The 22,413-nt window shown below is 54.8% G+C and overlaps 2 protein-coding genes across 10 annotated transcripts in view; both read right to left on the minus strand.

The window, feature by feature from the left end:
• Positions 1-941: 941 nt before the first annotated feature.
• On the minus strand, positions 942-4,375 carry PHOX2A (paired like homeobox 2A). 3 transcript variants are annotated; one of them, XM_071433909.1, is made up of 3 exons: positions 4,168-4,375; positions 2,343-2,526; positions 942-1,401 (listed from the first exon to the last, which is right to left on the minus strand). In XM_071433909.1, the coding sequence occupies exons 1-3, from the start codon at positions 4,373-4,375 to the stop codon at positions 942-944; spliced, it is 852 nt and encodes a 283-aa protein (XP_071290010.1). The 3 variants fall into 3 exon arrangements, with proteins under 3 accessions (XP_071290010.1, XP_071290012.1, XP_071290009.1); XM_071433911.1 differs by having other exon boundaries at positions 942-1,370; positions 2,339-2,526; XM_071433908.1 differs by having other exon boundaries at positions 942-1,457; positions 2,339-2,526.
• A 3,722-nt stretch (positions 4,376-8,097) lies between these two features.
• The window catches only part of CLPB (ClpB family mitochondrial disaggregase), a 73,280-nt gene continuing 58,964 nt past the window's right edge, over positions 8,098-22,413 (minus strand). For 5 of the 7 annotated variants that reach the window (XM_071433606.1, XM_071433601.1, XM_071433602.1 and 2 more), the window contains 8 exons: positions 20,455-20,510; positions 17,348-17,392; positions 15,297-15,458; positions 13,520-13,676; positions 10,633-10,706; positions 10,053-10,172; positions 9,543-9,647; positions 8,098-8,770 (listed from right to left, as the gene is read on the minus strand). In XM_071433606.1, the coding sequence (XP_071289707.1) occupies positions 8,519-8,770; positions 9,543-9,647; positions 10,053-10,172; positions 10,633-10,706; positions 13,520-13,676; positions 15,297-15,458; positions 17,348-17,392; positions 20,455-20,510 (971 nt within the window). In that variant the 3' untranslated portion in view covers positions 8,098-8,518. The remainder of the gene's footprint in view (positions 8,771-9,542; positions 9,648-10,052; positions 10,173-10,632; positions 10,707-13,519; positions 13,677-15,296; positions 15,459-17,347; positions 17,393-20,454; positions 20,511-22,413) is intronic. The other 2 variants (XM_071433603.1, XM_071433607.1) reach the window with 2 other exon arrangements.

The following is a 22,413-nucleotide window of genomic DNA, read 5'->3' on the forward strand; positions in this document are numbered from 1 at the left end:
AAGTGGGGAACCCACCTCGGGGGAGCTGGGAGGGATACAGGGGGAACAGGGATCCATGGATGGGCTGCCAGCATCCTCACCATGCCACGAAACCCAGCAGCACAGCAGCAGGGTGTAGTGGGTGGCTGGGCACCACCAGCACCACCCCCGCTTGGGGAACCTTTGGGGGTGTGCGGGGGTCCCTCTGCACCCGTGCCAGCTTCAGTGGGAGCACCCGCCCTGCTGCTGGCAAGGGGTCCCGGCTGCTCCGAGCCACCCCACTGGCTGTGCCAGGGCTCCATCCCACGGCCATCCCCCCTTCGAGGGGCCACCTCAGCCCGGCAGTTCTGGCTCCCTGTCCCCACTGGCAGCGATGCAGCGAGCGCTGAGCCTCCCAGCCCCGCATTTACTGCCCACAGCCTTCGGGGCTGGGGGGGTGTCTGCTTCCCTGCTGGGGGTTATCCATGCCAGCAGGCGGGATCTGGGTGAAATCGGCTCCTCCCCGCACCGAGGACCGTGTCCCTAGCGGAGTGCCCGGCGCTGCGTACCCCGGTGAGCCCAGCGCCCCCCATAAAGTGCTTCCTCGCCCCCAGCCCAGCGGCACAGACCATCGAGGGGGGCTCTCCTGGAGCACCCGCAGCGCTGTGGGGAGCCCCACATCTGTCCCCACCCTGGAGTGCACCGGGAGCCCCCAGGCCCGAAGGCTCTGCCAGGGCCACGCTGGCTGGGCATGGGCTGGTGTCGCCCGCCCGGCACCCCCGCGGTCCCGCAGCACCCACGGGTGTCGTCGGGAGCTGCCCGCGCTCAGCGCAGGGTCCGGGAGGGGGCAGGGGCCGGTCCCCGCTCCCTGTCCCCGTTCGCTGGAGCGTCGTGGCTGGCTCCGTGGTGGGGGCGGTGGGTGCAGGGGGCAGGGTGGGGGCCGAGGCGGGTTCGGGGGGCAGCCGGATCCGGTGGTTCAGCGATCAGAAGAGGTTTGTCTTGATGCCGTTCGGTTTCCGATGGAAGGAGGAGAGGACGCCGGAGAAGGGTCCCGGCACAGCCTCGGTGGGCTGCCAGGCCTTCAGCAGCTCGGCCGTGTTGGGGGCTCCGCTGCCGCCCCCCACCCCTGCCCAGAGGGGCGCCTTGAGGGGCTGGGGGGCATGGCCGGGTCCCAGGGGTGCCCCCGCGCCGGGGCTGGGGCTCAGGCTGCCGCCGGGGCTGCCGAGGGCAGCGGCGGGCAGGGAGGCCGTGCTGTCTGGGGTCGGGCTGCAGTTGGATTCCTTGGATTCGTCGTCTTCTGAGGAGGAGCGTGGCTCCGACTTCTTCCCGCTGCTGCCGGTGCCGCTGGCACCCTTGGCGTTGGCCGCGCGCTCCTGCTTGCGGAATTTGGCTCGACGGTTCTGGAACCACACCTGGAGGGGGATGGAGGGGGTGGGAGCACCCCTTGCCACGGTCCCTGGGGCTTCGGGGAGCCTGTGGGTGCAGGCAGCCCTCCCAGTCTCCGGGGTGGGCTTCACAACCCTGCCTTCCCTCGGGGGAAATGTCTCCCACATCACCAGAGGGATCCACGTATCCACAAAAATGTAGATTTGTGAGTCTGACGCCAGGCGCTGCTGGCGTGGGCTCCGGTGTTGGCAGGGGAGGGAAATGGGGAGGGGACATCATCACCACACGGCACCTACACCTGCCCCTGGTGCGGCCAGAGCCCACAGCCCACAGCCCCGGCTCCCCGTGGTGCCAGCAGGGGGGTCCACACTTCCCCCATCCCCCTGGAGGGGGGGGCCAGGACCCCCACTCCTGCGGGTCCCACATTCCTGTGGGGACAGAGGTTCTGCACTCCCCGAGGGGGTCCGAAGCCACAGAGCGGGGCCTTCACTGACACAGGGGGGATCCCCCACAGAAGGGCCCCACAAAGACGGGTCTGCATTGGCGCAGATTGGGTGTCTGCACTCACAGAGCAGGACCTGCACCCACACGGGGGCTCTGTGTCTGTCCCGACTCCCCCAGGAGGACTCTGCACTGACACAGGGGACATCTGCACCCACAAAGGGCCACTCTCTGTCCTTCCTGGACTCTCAGCAACCTCGAGGTGTTTGGGACTGCACTAAATCATTCATGACAGTGACGGTGCCGTGGCACGAAGCAATGCCCGAGCTCTGCTGGGGGTCAGGCTGTCCCCCCGAGCTCCCAGCAGAGCACGGCTGTGACAGCAGCGTGTCCCCCGACTGCGGCAGTGCCGAGGCCAGGTCCCTGCCTGCCGCCCCTGCCAGTGCAGGGAGCAGAGCAGCAGCGTCCCACGGTCAGGGTCCCTGCTCCAGGGGGATTCGAGCCTTCCACGCCCAGCCCCAGCCCCCAGCCTCCTCCCCTCCCCGGAGCTCACCTGCACCCGTGCCTCGGTGAGATCGATCTTGAGGGCCAGCTCCTCGCGGGTGTAGATGTCGGGGTAGTGAGTCTCGGCAAAGACCCGCTCCAGCTCCTTCAGCTGCGAGCTGGTGAACGTCGTCCGGATCCGCCGCTGCTTCCGCTTCTCGTTGATCCCCGACGGGTCCGAGAAGAATTTGTAGGGAACTGGGAGGGAAAGGGGGACTCAATACAGCCGGTACAGTGGGAGGGCTGTGGCGGGCACCGGGGGGACACCCGGGCAGGGGGCATAAGGCAGGGATGGACCAGGAAGGGATGAACCGAGAAGGGATGGACTGGGCAGGGGACATTGGCCAGGGATAAATGAATCGGGAAGGATGACCTGGGTAGGTGTGAACCGGGCAGGAAAGGAAAGGGCAAGGAAGGATTGGGCAAGGATCGCATAGGAAGAAATAGACGGGGAATACATAAACGGGCAGGGGGATGCACTGGGCAGAGGAATCGGCAAAGGATGAACCAGGAAGGACAAACTGGGCTGCGGTGAAACGAGAAGGGGTAGACCGGGCAGGATGACTCAGGGCATGGACCGGGCACGGTGAACCGGGCACAATGAACCGGGCAGACTCCGCGGGCAGGGCGGGAAGGACGAGGGCAGGGCTGGATCGCTGCCCCCCGCTGCACCCCCGGCCCCGTTTGCTCGTTCGTTCGGCGGGACGCGGGGCCCCGGGGCGGGAGCAGGGCTGGCGGGGCAGTGCGGTGCCGGTGCCAACCGGCAGCTCCTTCGTTATCGGCGAAACCACAGGCAGCGCCTCCGCGGTGGCAACGAATGCGGAGCGGGGAGTGGGTTTGCAGGGGCGAGGACCTTCCCCAGCCCCGTTCTGGGGCCGCCACAGCTCCAGGGATCCCCGGGGATCCGCGGCCGTGCTTGGGAGGGCTCATCCCCAGCGGCAGAGGCGAGCGGGGAGACCCGGGACGGGCGGCGGGAGGGACCGAGCCGGGCAGGGCCAGCCCGGGCTTCGAGCACCGGCAGCACCGGGCACCGGTGGGACCGAGCACCACTAGTGCCGGGAATCCACAGCACCGGGAATCGATGTCAGGGGGAACTGACGGCACCAAGGACCGACAGCAGCCGCTACCGACGGCATCGGGCATGAAATGCCGAGCACCGGCGGCAACGGGGACGGGCGGCACCGAGCACCAGCGGCAGCGTGCACTGGCGGTACCGAGAACCCGACAGTACCAGGAATTTGCAGGAACGGGCACCGGCGGCACCGGGAACAGACAATTCCCGGGACCGGCGGCATCGGGCACTAACGGTGTAGGGCACTGGGGTCACTGGGAACCGATGATATCGGTCGCCAACGGTGGCGGGAACCGATGGTTACGAATCCTGACAGTGCCGAGCACCAGCGGCACCGGGAACGGGCAGGAACGGGCACTGTCGGCACCGGGAACCGATGGTATCGGCGCCGACAGCACCGAGCACTGCCGGTACTGGACAACAACGGGACCGGGAATCGGTGGGATCGGGCACCGGCGCTACCGGGAACTGGCAGTAATAGGCACCGTCGGCATCGAGTTCTGACAGCACAGGGCAGCGGCGGCTCCGGGAGCCCGCAGCACCGGGCACCGACGGCATCGAACACTGACGGTACAGGAGACCGACGGCTCCGGCAACCGATGGCACCGAGCCCCGACATCCCCGGCAGCCGCCGGTCCCGAGCCCCGGTGGCCCCGGTCCCCCGCCAGTTCCGATCCCGGCCAGCCCCGACGGCGCGGCCGCTCCCTGACGCCCGTCCCGGGGCTGCCCCCGGTGGCTCCCGGCGGGTCGGGGTCCCTGTCCCTTACCTGCCGAGTAGGGCGAGGGCTGGTGGTCGCGGAGGGCGCCCAGGGCGCAGCTGGCGGAGGCGAGGGGGGCGCAGGCGGGCGCAGGCCCGAAGCCCCCCCGCATGGGGCTGTACTGGAAGGAGCCCGCCTGGCTGCAGGGGCTGAACTCGTAGCTCGCCTCCATGGCGGCCACGCAGGACTCGTAGGAGTTGAGGTAGGAGTAGTCCATGGCGAGCCCGGTGCGGCCCCGGCTGCCGCCCGCCCGTCCCCGCCGCCTCCTGCCCGCCGGGCCCCCGCCCGCCCCCGCCACCGCCGCCGCCCCGGCCCGTTAATATACCGGCGGGGGGAGCGCGGACAAAGGCTGCGCTCGCCGGGGGCTTTTGCATGACAATATCTCCCGGGGACGGCGGGAGCGGGCGGAGCCGACACCCCCCTCCCCTCAGCCCCCCGCCCCCCTTAACCCTTCGTGGGCGCACGCACCCCCCGCCTCGGACCGGCTCCGGCAGCCGCTGCTGGGGCTGGGGGTGGGCGGGGGGACAGCGGCCCCTGGGCACCCCCCGGAGCAGCACCCGGCGGGCCTGCTCTGGGACCAGCGCTTGGACCTTCCCCCCGTGTCCCATCCTTCTGTATCATCCCTGTCCCCAACGCCATCGCTATCCTGTCCCCATCATCACCCCATCCCATCCCATCCCATCCCATCCCATCCCGGTCCTCGGTCTTGTCCCTGTGCCCATCCCTATCCCATCCTGTGTGCGTCTCCATCCTGATCCCCATGTCCCTCCTTGTCGCCATGCCATGCCATGCCATGCCATGCCATGCCATGCCATGCCATGCCATGCCATGCCATGCCATGCCATGCCATGCCATGCCATGCCATGCCATGCCATGCCATGCCTCTGGGGCTGAGCATCCCAGGGGCAGGAGGGCAAACAACGGCACCACGCCCTGTCCCTGGGTGCCCTCCGCCGTCCCTGGGTGCAGGGGGAGCAGGCGGCTCGGGAGGGGTCCTCAGTCCCACCCCTCTCTCCTCGGGGGGCTCTGGCCTTTGCAATCCCCCTCCCCACTTTTCAGCCCGGATGAATTTCAAAGCACCCCATCCCCCCAGCCCCCTGCCGGGACCGAGGCAAAGGCTTTCGCCCCTTTCAGCGGCACCGGAGGGGCGTGTGGGGAGGGGGGATGCGGGAGGATTTGGCGGGATTTGGGACATTTTCAAGACAAACACTTTCACTAAAGAGGATTTAAAAGTCTAATTGTGCCCAATGAAGGGCTTTGGGTCCCCCAGGGGAGCGGGGGGGTGGGGGAAGAACGGACTCTGGCCGGGTCCTGTGACAGATTCGCTTCGAATCTGTCCTGCCCTGTATCCAGTCCCGCATCCTGTCCCACCTTCTCCCCTATATTCTTGTCCCATCTCCTGTCCTAACCCCTGTCCTTCCCCATTTCCTGCCGTGCATCCTGCTCTGTCTCTTGCCCTGTGTTTTGCCCCATATCCGATCTTGTGTCGTGCCCCACGTTTTGCCTCATCTCCCGCCCTGTCTCCTGGCCCGTGCCCTGCCGTCTGTCCTGGCCCATGTCCGTCCTGCGTTCTGCCCCACATCTCAAGCCACAAAGGGTCCCGCTCCCTCCTGGATTCCGTTCCCTGGGAACAGCCCCCACTTCCCCCGCGGTCCATCTCCGTCTCCGCTCCCCCGGCCGAGCCCCCGGCCCCGGTGGGTGCCGGCGGTGCCCCCCCCGCGCCCTCCCCAGCTGCGCGGCCGGAGCGGGCAGGTTGCTAAACAAGTTAATTCGATCAGGGCGTGGGGCTGGCGCGGAGCGAGGCCCCACTGTCGGGCTGCTGGAGCTGTGAAAAGTTAATTCAATTAAGTTTTCCCTCTAAACTAATTAGGCAGCAATCTGCCACGCAAGGAGCTGCTGGTGCTACCCAGAGACGGGCAGAGCCGGGAGGGCGAGGAGGAGGAGGGAGATGTAGGGGGAGAGCAGAGGCAGTGGAACATGGAGGGGAGTGGGATGGGGCGCAGCCGGGGGTAGAGCCCGCGGCTCCCATGGGATGGGGGTGATCCCTGCGGACTGTGGGGGATGAAGGGACATGGGTGCTGGCAGTGGCCCGGCTGTCCCCGGTGCTGCCCAATGGGCGCTGGGTAAAGGCTGACGCCCCCTGCTCCCGGATGGGGCAGCACTGGCAGCGGGGAGGGCCGAGCACAGTGGTGGAGATGGGGACCGGCACCCCCATCCCTCCATCCCATTGTGTGCTGGGAGCTGCCTGTGGGCCTGGAGATGTGTCCATGTGCCTGGGTCGGTCCTGGTCCCTCCAGAGCTGGAGACCCTCTCCAATGGGATCCCTTATAATAGAACAGCTCCAAAGGGACTGTCCTGATGGGGCCCCTGTCTGATGGGGGACTCCTTGAATGGGACTCTTGAATGGGACCCCTCTGATGGGTGGACCCCCTCTGGTGGAACCCCTCCAATGGATCCCATGCCGATGGGACCCTCTCTGAAGGGACCCCTCTACAAGATCCCCTCTGATCACACCCCAAACTCCCCCAGCTCTAGCCCCAGCTCGGTTGGGATGACAGCACCCACCTCATCATTGCCACCCACACTCTCCAGCCTTCATCGCCCCATGGAGTCCCCCAGATGTGTTGGGAGGTCCTGGTGGGTCCCCCAGCCCCACAGCTGCTCCCAGCGGTGCTGGAGGCCTCTGTTCACTGCCACTCTGTTCCTGGGGACAAGGCTGGGGTGCTCCAGTGTGTCCTGAGCCCCCCCACGAGTGGCACCCTGTTCCCTGACTGGATTGGGTGCATGAGGTTCAGATGCAGGGAACTGAATGTGTCTGGCACTACCAAAGAAGATTCTTCTTCCAGATCCCGTGTTCCCAGGCAGTCTTCCTGGCAGTGGAAGCCCATTTACTCTATTGGCACCAAGAAAACCACCTCAAAGGGCTGTGGAGGGCCCATGTGGGGCTATGATCCATGGGGCTGGCACAGCTTGGCATGTGGGATGTGGCATGGTGGAGGGTGGCACAGTGTGTACTGGGACAGCATGGAATAGGGTGATGTGACTTGGCATGACAGAGTGTGACCTGGCACAGCATGACATGGCACAATGTGGCATGGCACAGTGTGATGGCACGGTGTGACAGGATGTGACACAGCACAGCAGGGCAGGGCACACCTGGGGGCACAGCCAGAGAACAGCCGTGCCCAGAGGTGCACACCCATGCACACGTACATGCTACACCTTTGTGCTTCCATGCACACACATGCAGAGCTCATTGCACACCTGTGTGCACCTCTGGAACTGAATCTGACCTTAGGAGATTCAGCAGAGCCTGGTGACACTCCCAAACCCTCCAGGGATGGGATACTGCTCCAGCCCCTGGCATTAAGCCAGGAAAAAAGCTACTGGGATAGGAAGGGGGTTCAAGGAATCCCCCACCAACCCCTTGTGTCCCTGGAAGACAGGAACCAGCACCAGAACCAAACCCTCCTGGGGACACCAGGGTAGGGGGTAACAGTGGGATGGGGACCCTATCCGCATCCCAAGGACAGTGGCTTGGGGCTCATTAATCCTGGGAGGGTTCGATTTCCATATGTATTTCATGTTCTACTCTTCAAAACCCTGGGGTGGCCCCAGTAGTGACCATGTCTCCTGTTCCACCATGAGCAGCTCCCTGAAGGAGCCCCCATGGGACATGGGGACAACCTGGACAGCTCAGTTCCACTTGAGATAATAAATATTTCCTGGAAGAAGGTCATGAGAAAAAGATTCAGCCAGGGGTTTGCACCAGGATGTCACCTGGCTGGGCTGGGGGGGTGTGACAGTGGGTCCCAGCTCCCAGTGGTATTGCCCACTCTTGGTGACATTCCTGGCTCCTGGTGATGAGCAGGAGACCCAGGAGTGCCCTGGGATGAGGGTGGTGATGTCAACAGCTGCTCCTTCTGGGGACACAAAGGGTTGGATGCACATAGCATGTTTATTGCCATAAAGAAACGGAAGTACAGAGCAAGTGCCTGGTGGCTTTTATCCTCACTCAGTTCCCATTCCTCACCTTGCCAGCCCAGCTGACCCAGCAAGCCCCCTCCCACGGGAATGCCAAGTTCCCACATGGTCCGCAGTTTGCTTCCCCCTTCCTTAAAAACCTCCACCACCCTGTGAAACCCCAGGACCATCCACTGCCCCATCCCCGAATGGCACCAGGGCCCCTTGTCACACACAGCTGCACCCCTGGAGCCCTTCGTGCCCATGCCAGGGCAGCTTCTGCCCATATCCATGTCCGTGTCCATGCCCAGCGGTGGCAGGGCTGTGGCTCTGCCCTCTCTGACACCGCTCGCTCCAGCTCCTGGGGTGTTTTATTGTCACTGGGAGTGCCCAGCACTCACAAGAAGTAAGTGATGTTTTTGGGGTTCAGCGGCGCCTGGATCTCCAGTTTCCGGGCCTTGCGGTCCTTCTCCACAATCTCCAGCCGCAGGGTCGGCACCTTGGATTTCTCTGTGCTGGGGGAAGATCCCTCTGTGGTTTTCAGCAGCTGCTTGTCCGAGTCCTCCACGATGATCCTGAGGGTGCAGCCCTGTGGCAGCAGGTCCTGCTCGTAGGCAGCTGCCAGCTGGTTCACCACGCGCCGCTCCACCTGAGGGACAGACAGATTCTGTCAGGGAATCCCTGTGCAAAGTCTCCCATGGAGATGGCCAGCTCCTCCCCACACTCGGGCAGTGCAAAATCATGCAACCTTTTCTTCATCCTACTTACTTCCTGTCTCTGGGGTGTGGGTGTGCCACTTCCTCCACAAGACCACAGACTTCTCCCCAGAGATGAGGACAGTCAGACCCCCACAGTCATGAAATCACGGAAGGTTTGGGTTGAAAAGGCCTTTTTAAAGTTTGTTAACATCTCATACCCCCCTGCCATGGGCAGCAGCACCTTCCACTAGACCAGGTTGCTCCAAGCCATGTCCAACCTGCCCTTGAACACTTCAGGGATGAGGCTCCCCCAACTTCACTGGGCAATTTGTATCAGAGCCCCACCATCCTCACAGGGAAGAATTTCTTCCCAATATCCCATCTAACCCTGCCCTCTTGCAGTTCAAAGCCATTCTCCCTTAATTTATTACTCCAGGCCCTTGTCCAAAGTCCCTCTCCAGCTGTCTTGGAGCTCTTTTAGGCACTGGAAGGGTCTCTAAAGTCTCCACAGAGCCTTCTCTTGTTCAGTATGAACACCCCCAGCTCTCCCAGGCTGTCTCCAGAGCAGAGGGGCTCCAGCCCTCAGAGCATCTCCATGACATCCTCTGGATTTGCTCCATGACTCCATCTCTCTTTTGATGCCTTTCCAATTCTGGTTTTCCCTGGCCAGTGAGGCTGGAGGTGACTTCATGAACTTCACCCCAACCTCTGTCTTGCCTTCACCTCGTGTTTGATGGAGCGGGCACCGTAGTGAAGGTTGTAGCCATCAGCCAGCACGTCCATGACCTCCCTGTCCCACTGCAGGGTGATGTTGTGCCTTGCCTTGGCCTGCCAGGGGGGAGGGAGGAAAAGGAAGAAGAATTATGGATGTTTCTCAGCAAGCCTGGCACCCTTCTCCTTGAGCAGCAAGGATGCTGCACCGGGGGGCTGAGAAGGGCTGAGCTCCACCAGTCCAGTTCTTCCACAAAAAAGGAACCCCAAAATCTCTTTTAGCCCTCAGAGAGCTCAGATGTGCAAAGACCAATTAGACAAATGACATCTATGAAGGCAGCCTGGAGCTCATCCCTGCTGCGGTCCAAGAGGAACCATCTCTGCTGCTTCCAGAGATCCCAGCTCTCCCCCGCACCCCGAGTTCAACAGCTTGTATGATGACCCCAGGGCAGGTGCTCCAGAAGTGATTTCTTCTGGAGCTATTCTGAGAAGTTTCCTCTAAAGCCACTGATGTTTTTATACCTTTTTGGCCCAAAAATTGAGCTCCTTGTTGACCAGCTGGATGAGCTCTGAGTGGCAAAAAGGAAGAAAATAGACAATTTCATTGATCCTCCCCAAGAACTCGTCCCGTCTGAAGTGAGCCTGCAAGAACAAGGGAGGAGGTCAGCAGGGAGAGGGATGGGACCCTGATGGGAACAGCAGGGAGAGTGGCATTGCAGAAGGAGCTCCCCAGGGATCACCCCACCTCCCACAGCTCCCAACAGCCATCCATCCCCCATGCCATGGAGCTGGACAGCATCAGAAACATCTTAAACTGAAAATCGTGGGGACGTCACTGCAGTCAGGTTTCCCTGACCTTGGGAGAACAGAGAACCCCCAAATCACTGCAGCACTTCCTGTCCTGAGTCCCCTTTGCACCATGCACCGTGGCTCCACTCCAAGAGTAAAGAAGCTGTGATTTATTTCTGCTGGGCTCTGACCTCTCCAACATTTTAGTGGGGTTACATCCCTTCTCTCAAAGCTGGTAGAGAAATACAGGGAAGGAGTCTGTGACCAAAGCTCAGGACACCTGAAACTTGAGCCATGAACACACTGTCCATACCTTCAAGATGGGGCGAATAACCTTTTCCTTGAACTGCTTGGAAATGGTGATCTTGTCAGTCATCTGGACATCCTCTGCAAGAGAGGTGGAGAGGGGGTGTCAGTAGGGACAGTGGGACAGTGGCCTCATCTCTCTCTGGGTGAGCTGGAGCTGAGGGCAAGGAAGGGTCTGGGGGGTACTGCAGGACAGACCCGGGACCTCCACATGTGCCAGCAGTTTGCTTTGGCACTGTGGTGTCCCTGCACTTGGACAGCAGTTCTGGGTGCTGTGGTGCTCCAGGGGAACATCCTGTGCTGATGTGGCTCCCTTGAATGGCCAAAGAGTCCTGGCTCTGCCTCTGCTCCCTGCTCTGTACCCACACGAGTTGCTTCCAGGGGTTTTGGGAAGCTGAAGTGCCCAGTTGGGCTCCAGAGCAGCCAATGACCTGACACACAGAGCACACTGGCCCTCTGGGGCTGTGAGAACTGGAAGAGCTTGTGGTCTCTCCAGCAAGCACCAAACTCCTGCTCAGGGTGCCTGCAGCACTGCTCAGGCTGCAGTCTACTTCCCTCTGCTGACTGCAGATGGAGCCAGGGTCTGGCTGCTCTCAAATCCTGCCTCCCAGACACTCTGGATGCTTGGCTGCAGCGTCACCCTTCTTCCTCCCAGTGTTGTCTTTCTCTTTGTCTTCATCATCCCAGTTCTTCCCATAGCTTCCCCCATTCCACCCCCATTTTCCTCCACGTGCTGTTTGACACCAGGGTGCTCACGGGAGGAGATTCCTGTGCTCTGGATTGGATCCTGGCAGGCAAGGCAGGGCAGGGCAGGGGACACAGGCCATGCTGGGTGCTGGGACCCTGTCTCAGCTTTGCAGCCTTGATGAAGATTGCTGCCCCTCACCAGCAGTGGCAGAAAGGGTTCTCAGGCTCCACTCAAGAGGTAGTTTAGGTTGGAAAAGCCCTCTGAGACCATTAAATCCAAGCGTTCCCGCAGCACTGCCAAGCCCACAACTAAATGTGTTCCCAAGTTCCACATCCACACATCTTTTAAATCCCTCCAGGGATGAACTCCACCACTGCTCAGGGCAGCCTGTGCCATGGCTGGACAACACTTCCGGGGAATAAATTTTCCCAATATCCAACCTAAACTTCTCCTGGCATAAATTGAGACTGTTTCCTCTTGTCCTGTCACTTGTTACCTGGAAGGATACACTGATGCCCACGTGGCTGCATCCTCTGTTCAGGCAGCCCTAGGGAGTGAGGAGGTTCCCCCTAATGCCCAAAGTGGTGCTCTGGAATCACCTGATCAGTTCCAACCCCTCTCTCTTGGGCAAGGATGCCAATAAGTCCCAGTGTTTTGGCAGAGGAGAGCTGGAAAGGCAGAGGAGCCAGCACTGCTACCAGCATTCCACTTCCTACATGTAATATCTGCTCCTGCCACTGGTAGATGCAGAGCCCACTGGGGAATCTGCTCCTTCCCTTTATCTTCCCATTTATCTCCCTGCCAGGCACTTTAGTGACTTCCTGCCATGGCATCTCCACACTGAGAGCTCAGAAAATGGGCAGGAGCTCCTTGAAACCCCATTGAGGGCAGCTGCTGGCTGAAATGCCCTCTCCAGCTCCTCTCCTGCTGCAGCTGTACTGTCCCAGAAATTAAAATTCAATGCTGTCCTCATTGAGCAGGGAAACTGTGGCATTTTCAAATGTTATTCTGGAAGGTTCAGTTGATGATGTGTTTTGTCCTTTACCCAGCCTGATTGAAGTTTAAAGATTCTGAATTAAGCCAGTGTCAACAGCCACTTCTCCAAAGTAAAAGGAAGAGACTGGGAGAAAGAAGCTGGAAAATAGATTTGATGACAAAATCCTATGCTTTTTCCTGCTCCTGTGGAGCTGATGCAGGAATGTGGGGTATCTGAGATGGCACAGGTTGCTGGATACCTTGAGAAAAATGTGGCATCCAGACAATTAAGACCATAAAAGGATCTTAAAAACCCCAAAGTAAGTTTTTTTAAAACTGATGAGAAAAGAAGGGATACAGTCACTGTCCTCTGCTCCATGTGACAAACACTGCCTAAAAGGGACAGTCCTTGGTGTTAGCATCACCATTCATCTGTATATCCCCAGAGTTACCAGCAAAGGCACTGGATGTTGCACATCAAGTTGTTCATTTTCAACCTCAGAGGCTGCCCTTGCTCTCCTCATTCCCTTTTTATCACCTAATTCACATTTTGGGAAAATTTTCTCCAGGAGCCTGATATGTGAGGCGAGGGCTCCCATTCCACAGGGAAGTAAAATTCACTAAGCTCAATTCTTTTGGGAAGGACTGAGAAGAAACAAAACTTTTCCTCTTTCATATGAGCACCTGGACCAGCCACAGTCTTTTGCAGGAGGCATTTAGAAGGGTCCCAAAAGAAAGTGAAGGGTGAGTTGATAAAGAGAATCATGGAATAACATAAGAGTTTGGACTGAGAGGGACCTTAAAACCATCCAGTTTCAATCCACCTGCTCTGAAATCCTCATTATTTGACATTGTATCTTCAGAGGAAGACTGCATCTTTAAGGCTCTGTCCAACCTCTCAGCCTTTCTCATCCTGTGCTCATTTCCCTGGAAGTGTTTCAGGCCAGGCTGGATGGGGCTGGAGCAACCTGGTCTAGTGGAAGGTGTCCTGGCCAATGGCACGGGGTTGGAATGGGATGGTCTTTAAAGTCCCCTCCAACCCAAACCCTTCTGTGATTTCTTGACTTTTTGGCAGAGGAGCATTCCCAAGTCATGTGGACCAGTTGGGACCAGTGGAGAGGGGACTGAAGGGTCTGGGTGTGCCCCCACCCAGGGATGGCTGAGCTGGTGCCAAAGTTGTATTAGGAAGTAGGGAGGTTCTTTAGGGTTTTGAATATTGAAGCTCCAGTACCTAAGTTTTCTGCAATCCTTTTCTTGCTCATCTCCATGGCCTCCTGCCGGAGCTGCAGTGCGTGCTGGGCAATCTCCTCACTGGCCACGTTGGAGGTCATGATGAAGATGGCATCCTTGCAGTCAATGGTCTTCCCCTTTCCATCTGTCAGCCTGCCCTGCAACAACAGCAAGACGACACCAGCTGTGTCAGCAGGTGCTGGAGGACATAGCCAAAACACCAGGAAAAACAATGAGGGTCCCGTTTTCCCCCAGAGTTAATTTAATTTTGAAGGGATACCCAAGGATTGAGGTGGAAGGAAGCAAGGACGAGGTTGGAGAAGTCCTTGTCTCTCCGTGAACGGCAGGAACTTCTCCTGCATATGGTCCCAGTCTGCCCCATCCAGGACAGAATGGAAGTGCTGGGAGATGCCTTGCCAGGAGGAGGATTGGGCAGTCCATGTCCTTGCTCAGCCTGGAGAGAAGGAGGCACTTCCTGCTCTCTACAGCTCCCTGGCAGGGATCTGCAATGGGGGTCTTGGTCTCCTTCCAGGTAACAAGGGACAGGACAAGAACAAAGGACCTCAAGTTGCACCAGGGATGGTACAGGTTGGGTATCTATCGGGAAATATTTCTTCCCTGAAAGTGTTGTCCAGCCTTGACACAGACTACCCAGGGCAGTGTTGGAGTCCCCATCCCTGGAGGGATGTAAAAGCTGTGTGGATGTGGCAGTGCTGAGGGAAGGGTTAGACTTGATGGTCTCAGAGGGCTTTCCACCCTTAATGATTCCATGACTGTGTGGCTCCCCAGCCTTTGACCCTCTGCCTACCTCCCTGTGATGGTTTTAGGTCTGACACAAGCCCCAGGCTCAGCTCAGCGCTAATGCTAATGCTAATGCTATCCCTAACACTGCCTGTGGCTGTGGTTTGGGCTGGGCAGAGCTCACAAATAACCATGTTATGGCTGTAACAGAGTGACCAGAGTAGCAGAGCTCCTCATCCCTGTGGGACTGCCCAGCACCACACTGCTCAAGTGACATCAACCTTCAGCCCCCCAAACCAATCCAGGAACCTCCAAAACACCAGTGCTCTTGATTAATAATATAAAAAAGATAGGGAAATAAGGAAAAAAGCAGCATCTCCCCAGGCTGTTTCTTTCCTCAATCCATCTCCAACAGCAGAGATCCAGCACAATGACACAAATCCTTGTTGGGTGCTTGAGATTAACATTTGGGTTATTGCCCTGTCAAGTTCCTGGTACAGGAATTGATTTCACATTGAACTGCTACTGTGATGATCTATGCAAGAAAAATGGTGTTATTAATCCTTAAAACAAAAACAAAAAAAACCCCTTCAAAATCTTCCAGCATGTTGCTCTGGAGTTTGGTGGCCTCTGAGGACAGACTGGGACCTTCAAAATCAACCAGAGAGCTGGAGAATGACTTTGGACAAGGGCCTGGAGTGACAGGACAAGGGGGAATGGCTTCATACTGCCAGAGGGCAGGCTTAGGTGGGATATTGGAAAGAAATTCTTCCATGTGAGGGTGGCAAGGCCCTGGTATAGGCTGTCCAGAGAAGCTGGGACTGCCCCATCCCTGGAAGTGTTCAAGACCAAGTTGGACATGGCTTAGAACAACCTAGTCTAGTGGAAGGTGTCTCTGCCCATGGCAGGAGGGGTGGACTAGATGTGCTTTTAAGGTACCTTCCAACCCAAACTCCTCCATCTGACATCCCTCTCACCCCTCACTGTCCCCTTCTGCATGTCCCTTGTGTTGACTCTAACCTCGGACATGGATTTACCTCATCAAACAGCTGCAGCATGATGGTGAGCACATCAGGGTGGGCTTTGTCCACCTCATCAAAGAGTACCACAGCATTTGGGCACTGCCTCAGCTTTTTGGTGAGCTGTCCTCCCTCTTCATGGCCCACGTAGCCGGGTGGTGAGCCGATGAATTTCGCCACCTGGGAGGAAGGAACAGGAAAGGTGAAGGCTGATCCATGGACAGTGGGAATGAAGCCCTTCTGGTAGCTTGTCAGGTTGCCACCACTCTTTGCTGCTGACAAAACAAATTCCATGTTCTTTGTGACACCTATCACACCCCAAGTATCCCAAAAGCAGCTCAATAAGCAATAATTAAGCAAAATAAGGATTAAGCAGTTCCCTGCCCAGAGCTCAAATCAGCAGAATCCAAGGAGTAGGCATGGCCAGGTGGGAAGGCACCAGCCCTGCTTTGCTATGCAGGGTCTGAGCAACCTGTCTGAGATGTCCAAGACCTATTTTCATCCCTTTTAGCCTTTTAAAATCAAGAATTCAAAGGATTATAAGTGGCAGGTGGTTCTGGTGCAGAATCAAAGCCACAAGTAGGCTTTGTGGGAAGAGACCACAAGTAAAATACTTTTCCTATGTCATCACTCCTTGACAGGGTGTTTTTTAAAAACATTTAGAAATTTAGAAGTTTATTTCTGACAACAGGAAAGTTTTGTCAAAATGACAGTTTTTGACACATAGCTTGGTGCACCTTACATCTACCCAGGTCTGAGTGTCATCCAAAGTCACAGCCAAACCATGGAATGGTTTGGGTTGGAAGGGACCATGTAGTGCCAGCCCTGCTGCCATACATAGGGACACATTCCACTCCACCAGGTTGCTTCAAGCCCCATTCAATCTGACCTTGAACACTTCCAAGAATGGGGCAGCCAAAGCTTCACTAGGTAACCTGTCCCAGTGTTTTATCACTCTCATTGCTAGGACCTTGCTACTTTTTGGGGAGACAGAGCCCCCCAAAGGGAGGGCTCAGGTCCAGGGGTGACCTTGGCAAGGATCACAGAAAACTTGGCACCTTGGACCTCCTGTGGCACCAGAACTGAGCAGAAGTTGTGATGGGAGGGGTGCACTTGACACCATTGCCCTGTATTCTGCTGGATTCTCCTCCTTTCCTACATGGAAAGTAGGCTGAGGCAAAGATCCCACACTGGACTTAGCCATGTTTTGGGGATAAGGGGTTTGGGGTAAGCTGTGCCTGCCTGGGCAATGTTAAGTGATGCACAGCATGTGGCTGAGGGTTTCAAGATGATCCTCTGGATTCCAACATCTCTTCTCAGCTGCTCTCTCCCCAAGGGCTGACCCCACCCCAAGGGAATTCACAGCACTGGACACATGAAATTTTCCTTGCTCCTTTATCTCTGCTCCTAATTTGCCTCAATGTCTTTGTTCCAGCCAGGACAGGGTTAATTTTTGCAGTAACCAGGAGGGGCAAGTCTTGGACCTGGAGGATATTCTATCTTACCTCATGTCATGGAGCAGAGGGAAAGGAGTCTTCTGGGGAGAATGGGTTCTTTCTGGTCAAAGAAGAGCAGCAGAAGGATGTGGAATATGTGAAGTAGCTGGTTCTGAGCTGGAGGGCGTGACTGTGGCTGGGTTGGATCAGTGAGCATTTTGCATGTGAATCTCCCTCTCTCTTTTACATACTTTTGGTTTTAATATTGTTGCTTGTTTGTTTTCTTATGTCATTTCTGTTTCCAGTAAATGGTTGTTATTTCAACCCATGGCCTTTACCTTTTGAGCCTCCAGTTCTCCTCTCCAGTCCACTGCTGTGGGGAGGGACAGGGGAGGCAGGGAGTGAGTGAGAGGCTCCCGGTTTGGAGTGTCTCAGTGGGAGCACTAAATTGGGGAGTACCATGCCTAAACCACAATACTCAATTAAGGTTGCTTTCTGGCAATTTACTTGCAATTTAATGCACAACTTGTAGCAACTCCTGTTGTTCTGCTGTGCTCCCACCCTGACATACCAAAATGCCCATTTTTTCTGGATTAAGTTTGAAGCTTCTCCCTTCAGAGCCCATTTACTGACCTCATGCCTCTCCTGGAACTCCGACATGTCCAGTCTGATGAAACCCTGCAAGAAATTTAGGATGAGATTTGATCAATCTGCTCGCTGCCAGAGCTGGAGCAGTACTGACAGGGCTGAAATTCTCCAAATAAAATAGATAGTTTTGTGGTTCAGCTTTTTAGAAATCAATCACAAGAAGAATGCAACACCCCTCCACAAAAAAATCCAGCAAAAATCATAAAGCTGAGGTGAACTGGGCTTGTGGGTGATCACCTAAAACAGAGAATAGTGTTAGAGAATTTATAGCATCCACCCAAGTATCCATTTTGCATCTGAAAAGCTGATGATTCACTGCAGGTACTGAATGTTGTGATCATGGAGCTGTAATCCACATCCTAGATGGGAAAGGAAAAGAAGGGAGGGAGAGGGAAGGGGAGGAAATAGGAATATTTCAGTTGAAAAGGACCTCTCATCCAGCTGACCAAGGAGAAGCCAAGCCTCAGCTTCCCAGCATCATCCTGGAATAGTCAACCAGCCATGACCCCTGTCCATGAGGGAGAAGGAGACATGAGACATGTCTGGGAACACATCTCATCTGGACATGTGGACATGGCACACTCATAGACACCATCACACAGGGATCCCAGAATTAGAGAACAGAATCACTGAACCCTTTGGGTTGGAAAAGCCCTCTGAGACAACAGAGCCAAACTGCTCCCTCAGCACTGCCAAGCCCAGCACCAACCCATGTCCCCAAGTGCCACATCCACACATCCACATGTGGATCTCTTCAGGAATGGGGACTCCACCACTGCCCTGGTCAGCCTTTTCCAGAGCTGAGCAGAAAAAAAATTCCCTAATATCTAACCTAAACCTCCCTTGTTGCAACTTGAGGAAGTTTCCTCTAGTCCTGTCATTTGTTACCTGGGAAAATAATGGAATCAGAGAATGGTTTGGGTTGGAATGGACCTTTAGGACAATCCCATTCCAACCCCCCTGCCATGGGCAGGGACACCTTCCACTAGACCAAATGGCTCCAAGCCTCATTCAACCTGGTTTTGAACACTTTCAGGGATAGGATAGCCACAGGTTCTCTGGGCAAAATATTCCCATGCAAAAATTTCCCTGAAAATGATTAAAATATCTACAAACTGCCCAGGGCAGAGCAAGATGGAAACAAATTACTCTGTCTTACAAATGAAAGGGGGACAGTTTCAGGTTTTCCTTTCTTAATCCATCAGTTCCTGTGAATTGCAGCCCCTCATCAGAGCCTCATCCCTCATTAGGGGACCAATGGCTGAGCTGGTTCATTCCTAATAAATCCCAGATTCCTGCTGCTATCAAATTAACACTCAGGGTTTAACTGATTTCCCCATTGGGTGTCTGGCCATGGAGCAGTTCCACGTGTGGGATTAGGGATGAAGGTGCTCTAGATCCAGGATTTATGGCTTCTGGAAGGCACTTATAGAAGCATGAGGAAAAGAACCAGAACAGCTGTTTTTATAGCATTGGTTCCAGCTTGGTCTTTCTACATGTGTTGCTGCATTGTGTGTCCATTCACTGCTGGAGGACGTGGGGAAGAGGGATTCATCTATGCACAGCTCTGCTTGTCTTTCCTTCTTTTCCCTGGCTTCATGTGGGAGAGAGCTAACTACCTCTTACAGGTAGGCAGAGGCTTAAATGTGAAACATGGAAGAGAATGTAACGTAACAGAATGGAATGGAAGAAAATTCCATTGGAATGGAATGGAAGATTGAGATTGAATAGAATGGTATGGAATGGAACAGAATAGATTAGAATGGAAGACAGTATGGAATGGAATGGATTTGACTGGAATAGAATAGAATAGAATAGAATAGAATAGAATAGAATAGAATAGAACAGAAGTAGAATACATTGCAATTGAATGGATTGAAATAATTGGAATGGAATAGAACAGGACAGGATGGAACAGAACAGGATAGAATAGAATAGAATAGAATAGAGATAATTAGAATAGAATAGAATAGAATAGAATAGAATAGAACAGAATGGAATGGAAACCCCAGACACCACTGAAGTGTTCTCCTGCAAAGCCACCACCTCCATGAAATAATTCCAACCCATCTTCTCTAAAATCTAACTGCTGGGTAACAAACTAAATAATTCAAACTGCTTCTGGATACCAAACACTTCAGCGCTTAAAATTTTGAGCAGGAAATCAATGTTGCATCGCTACAGTCCACACTGGCAGGATATGACAAATGGTGGAGGTGGGGACATGGAAAACAGATTTCTGGAATTTTATCCTCCTAACAATTTACAGTGATATTAGTAACAGAGGCAAAAAAATATGTTCACAACACAGGATGTCAAAATTAGAGCAAAATTCAACAGGAAGCACAAATGTTACATCAATTTAAATTTTTCCAATTCAAATATTCTGGTACAGACAGGAGCATAGACAGTGTCCTGGGCTGATCCCAGTGTGGGCAGCAGAGTGAAGTGGGGATTTTGCCCCTCTGCTCTGCTCAGGTGAGACCCCACCTGCAGAGCTGCCTCCAGCTCTGGGGTCCAACATCACAGGGATGTGGAGTTGTTGGAGACAGTCCAGAGGAGGCCACAGAGATGCTCTGAGAGCTGGAGCCCCTCTGCTCTGGAGATTGGCTGGGAGAGCTGGGGGTGTCCAGCCTGGAGAAGAGCTGGCTCCCAGAAGACCTTAGAGATCCTTCCAGGGCCTAAAAGGGCTGCAAGAGAAGGGCATGGAATGACAGGACAAGGGGGAACAGCTTGCTACTGACAGAGGGCAGGGTAAGATTGAAGAAATTCTTCCTTGTGAGGGCGGTGAGGCCCTGGCACAGGCTGCCCAGAGAAGCTGTGGCTGCCCCATCCCTGGAAGTGTTCATCCATTTGGATGTGGCTTGGAACAACCTGGTCTAGTGGAAGGTGTCCCTGCATTTGACAGGAGGGGTGGAACTGGATGAGCTTAAAACGCCCTTGCAGTCCAGACCTGTGACTCCATGACCTTGACAGGTCCCTCTCAGTGCAGAAAAGCCCTTTCTCAGGGCACCACAGCCACACAATGAACCCCCTGACGACCCTCCCAGCATCCCTTTTAGTGCCAGCACAAAGCTGGGATGAGCCATTACCTTTTTGATGTCCTTATGGATGTACTTGGCTGTTTGCTTGGCCAGCTCTGTTTTACCTGTTTTGGAGAGAGAAAAATAAACTTGCATTATACCAGCTCTGTCCATCTTCTGTCTGTTCATCAGCTCTGCTAACACCAGGGCTGGAACTTCCTGCAACCAATACATGGATTTTCCTTGGGAAGTGGTACTGCTGTTTTATCTCCAGGATCACATTCAGTGGTGTTCCCAGCCTGGGCAGGGTGAACAGATGCATTAGAATAGTGACATCTCTGCATTGGCTCCTTCAGCTTTAATTGACTCTCACATGATGGGAACAAAGCTCTCAATTTTTTCCACAAAAAGATGTTGATAGATCAGATTTTTGCTATATTTACCCTCAATATTCCAAGTTCCTTGTGCAATGTCTTGTAATCTCCAAATAAAGAATTTCAAGGAAATGGGGTGTTTTTTCTATGCTTTATATAAGATGACAGTAAAAAAAAATCTAGGATTAAGAACAGTCAGTAATGGAGCAAATCCACCCTGGAAGGCATTTATAGAGGCATGAGGCATTTATTGAGGGTGAACACATGTACCAGCTCATTCCAGGCCATGTCCTGTTCTCCCAGCTCATCCATCTGGGGAAAAACTTCATTGAAGAGGCAGTTTTATTGAAGTGTGGATGCCAGAAAACTTCTCTTCCCTGCTGCTACCCCCCAGCATGACACTGCTGGCTTTGTCAGGTTGATCAGGGCAAGGACTGGGCCAATTTTGGCTCCTGGGGTGACCAGCAAAGCTGAGGTGAAGCCAGTCCCCCCTCTGGGATGGATGCTCTGGGGGTTCACACTGGTCCCTTGCACACCTGTCAGCAGTGCACTGCACATGGATCCCTGCAGGATTTACTTGCACACTGAAAAATAAATGAGCAGGGACAGAAATAACTACTCTAAAGAAAAAACCCACGTGTTTTTAAAAAGAAATTAGGTGGAAAAGTACATTCTTATTGGAGTATTGTACATCTAACCACAGCTGCATTGCAGGGACAATAGATCGGGTGGTCAGATCAGTAAATCATCAAAAAAAGGGCTACAAATACACGAATTCATGGGGTGTGCTCTGCTCCATCTGATAAATCTCTGCCAAAATTTTACATCTGATTTCAGTTTGAGCTTTGCTGAGTTTGGATGATGGTGGATCAGAGCTCCTGATGTGTAAGGATGCAAGAAACTATGCTTCCCATAAAAAAAAAAAACAGAGAAGAGAAAAAGAAAAGAAAAGAAAAGAAAAGAAAAGAAAAGAAAAGAAAAGAAAAGAAAAGAAAAGAAAAGAAAAGAAAAGAAAAGAAAAGAAAAGAAAAGAAAAGCCCCCATGGAAGTCCATGGAAGTGGAAGAGCCAACAATTTACATCCCTGAGTCTTTAGATATGCTCTAGCAGGACAATGAAGTATCAAAAATATTTTATCCTGATTTTATACAGCTTTATAGCAACTTATTTGGAGTTAATGCTTGGCCTGGTACTGTTCTGCAGCAGGAGCAAAATCTCACCTGTGCCCCTTTAACCCCCCCAGCAGTGGAGCATCAGCACCTTCTGGAGCCCTTTGGGAGGCAGTGGAGGCAGGAGAAGCCCTGAGGTTGTTCCAAATGTCACAGATCAGTTACTTTGAAGCTGTTTTGTTGGGGTTTTTTCCACAACTAAAAGTCATTTGGACCATTTCATGAACTGATCAGCTGTCATGTGGCATTTGATTGGGCTGGAGGACAAATCTTATCGGTGTCAATAAAACCCTGTCATTCCGAAGCAATCCGTACTCACAGGAGCAAATGAGCAGAGATTCAGTTTGCAGGCAGCAAATTTCTACTATTATCCCACCATTCCCATTTGAATAAAGGGTTTTTCACCAGAAAGTTGTTAAAGTAATACTTTTACTTTGAAAACTGCCCCTTTTTGAGACTTGGAGGGGGGCTGTCCTCTGGGATAAC

The sequence above is a fragment of the Agelaius tricolor genome, unplaced genomic scaffold (assembly GCF_023055355.1).
Source record: "Agelaius tricolor isolate 1412-34295 unplaced genomic scaffold, bAgeTri1.0.p SCAF_9, whole genome shotgun sequence".
Taxonomy (NCBI): Eukaryota; Metazoa; Chordata; class Aves; order Passeriformes; family Icteridae; genus Agelaius; species Agelaius tricolor.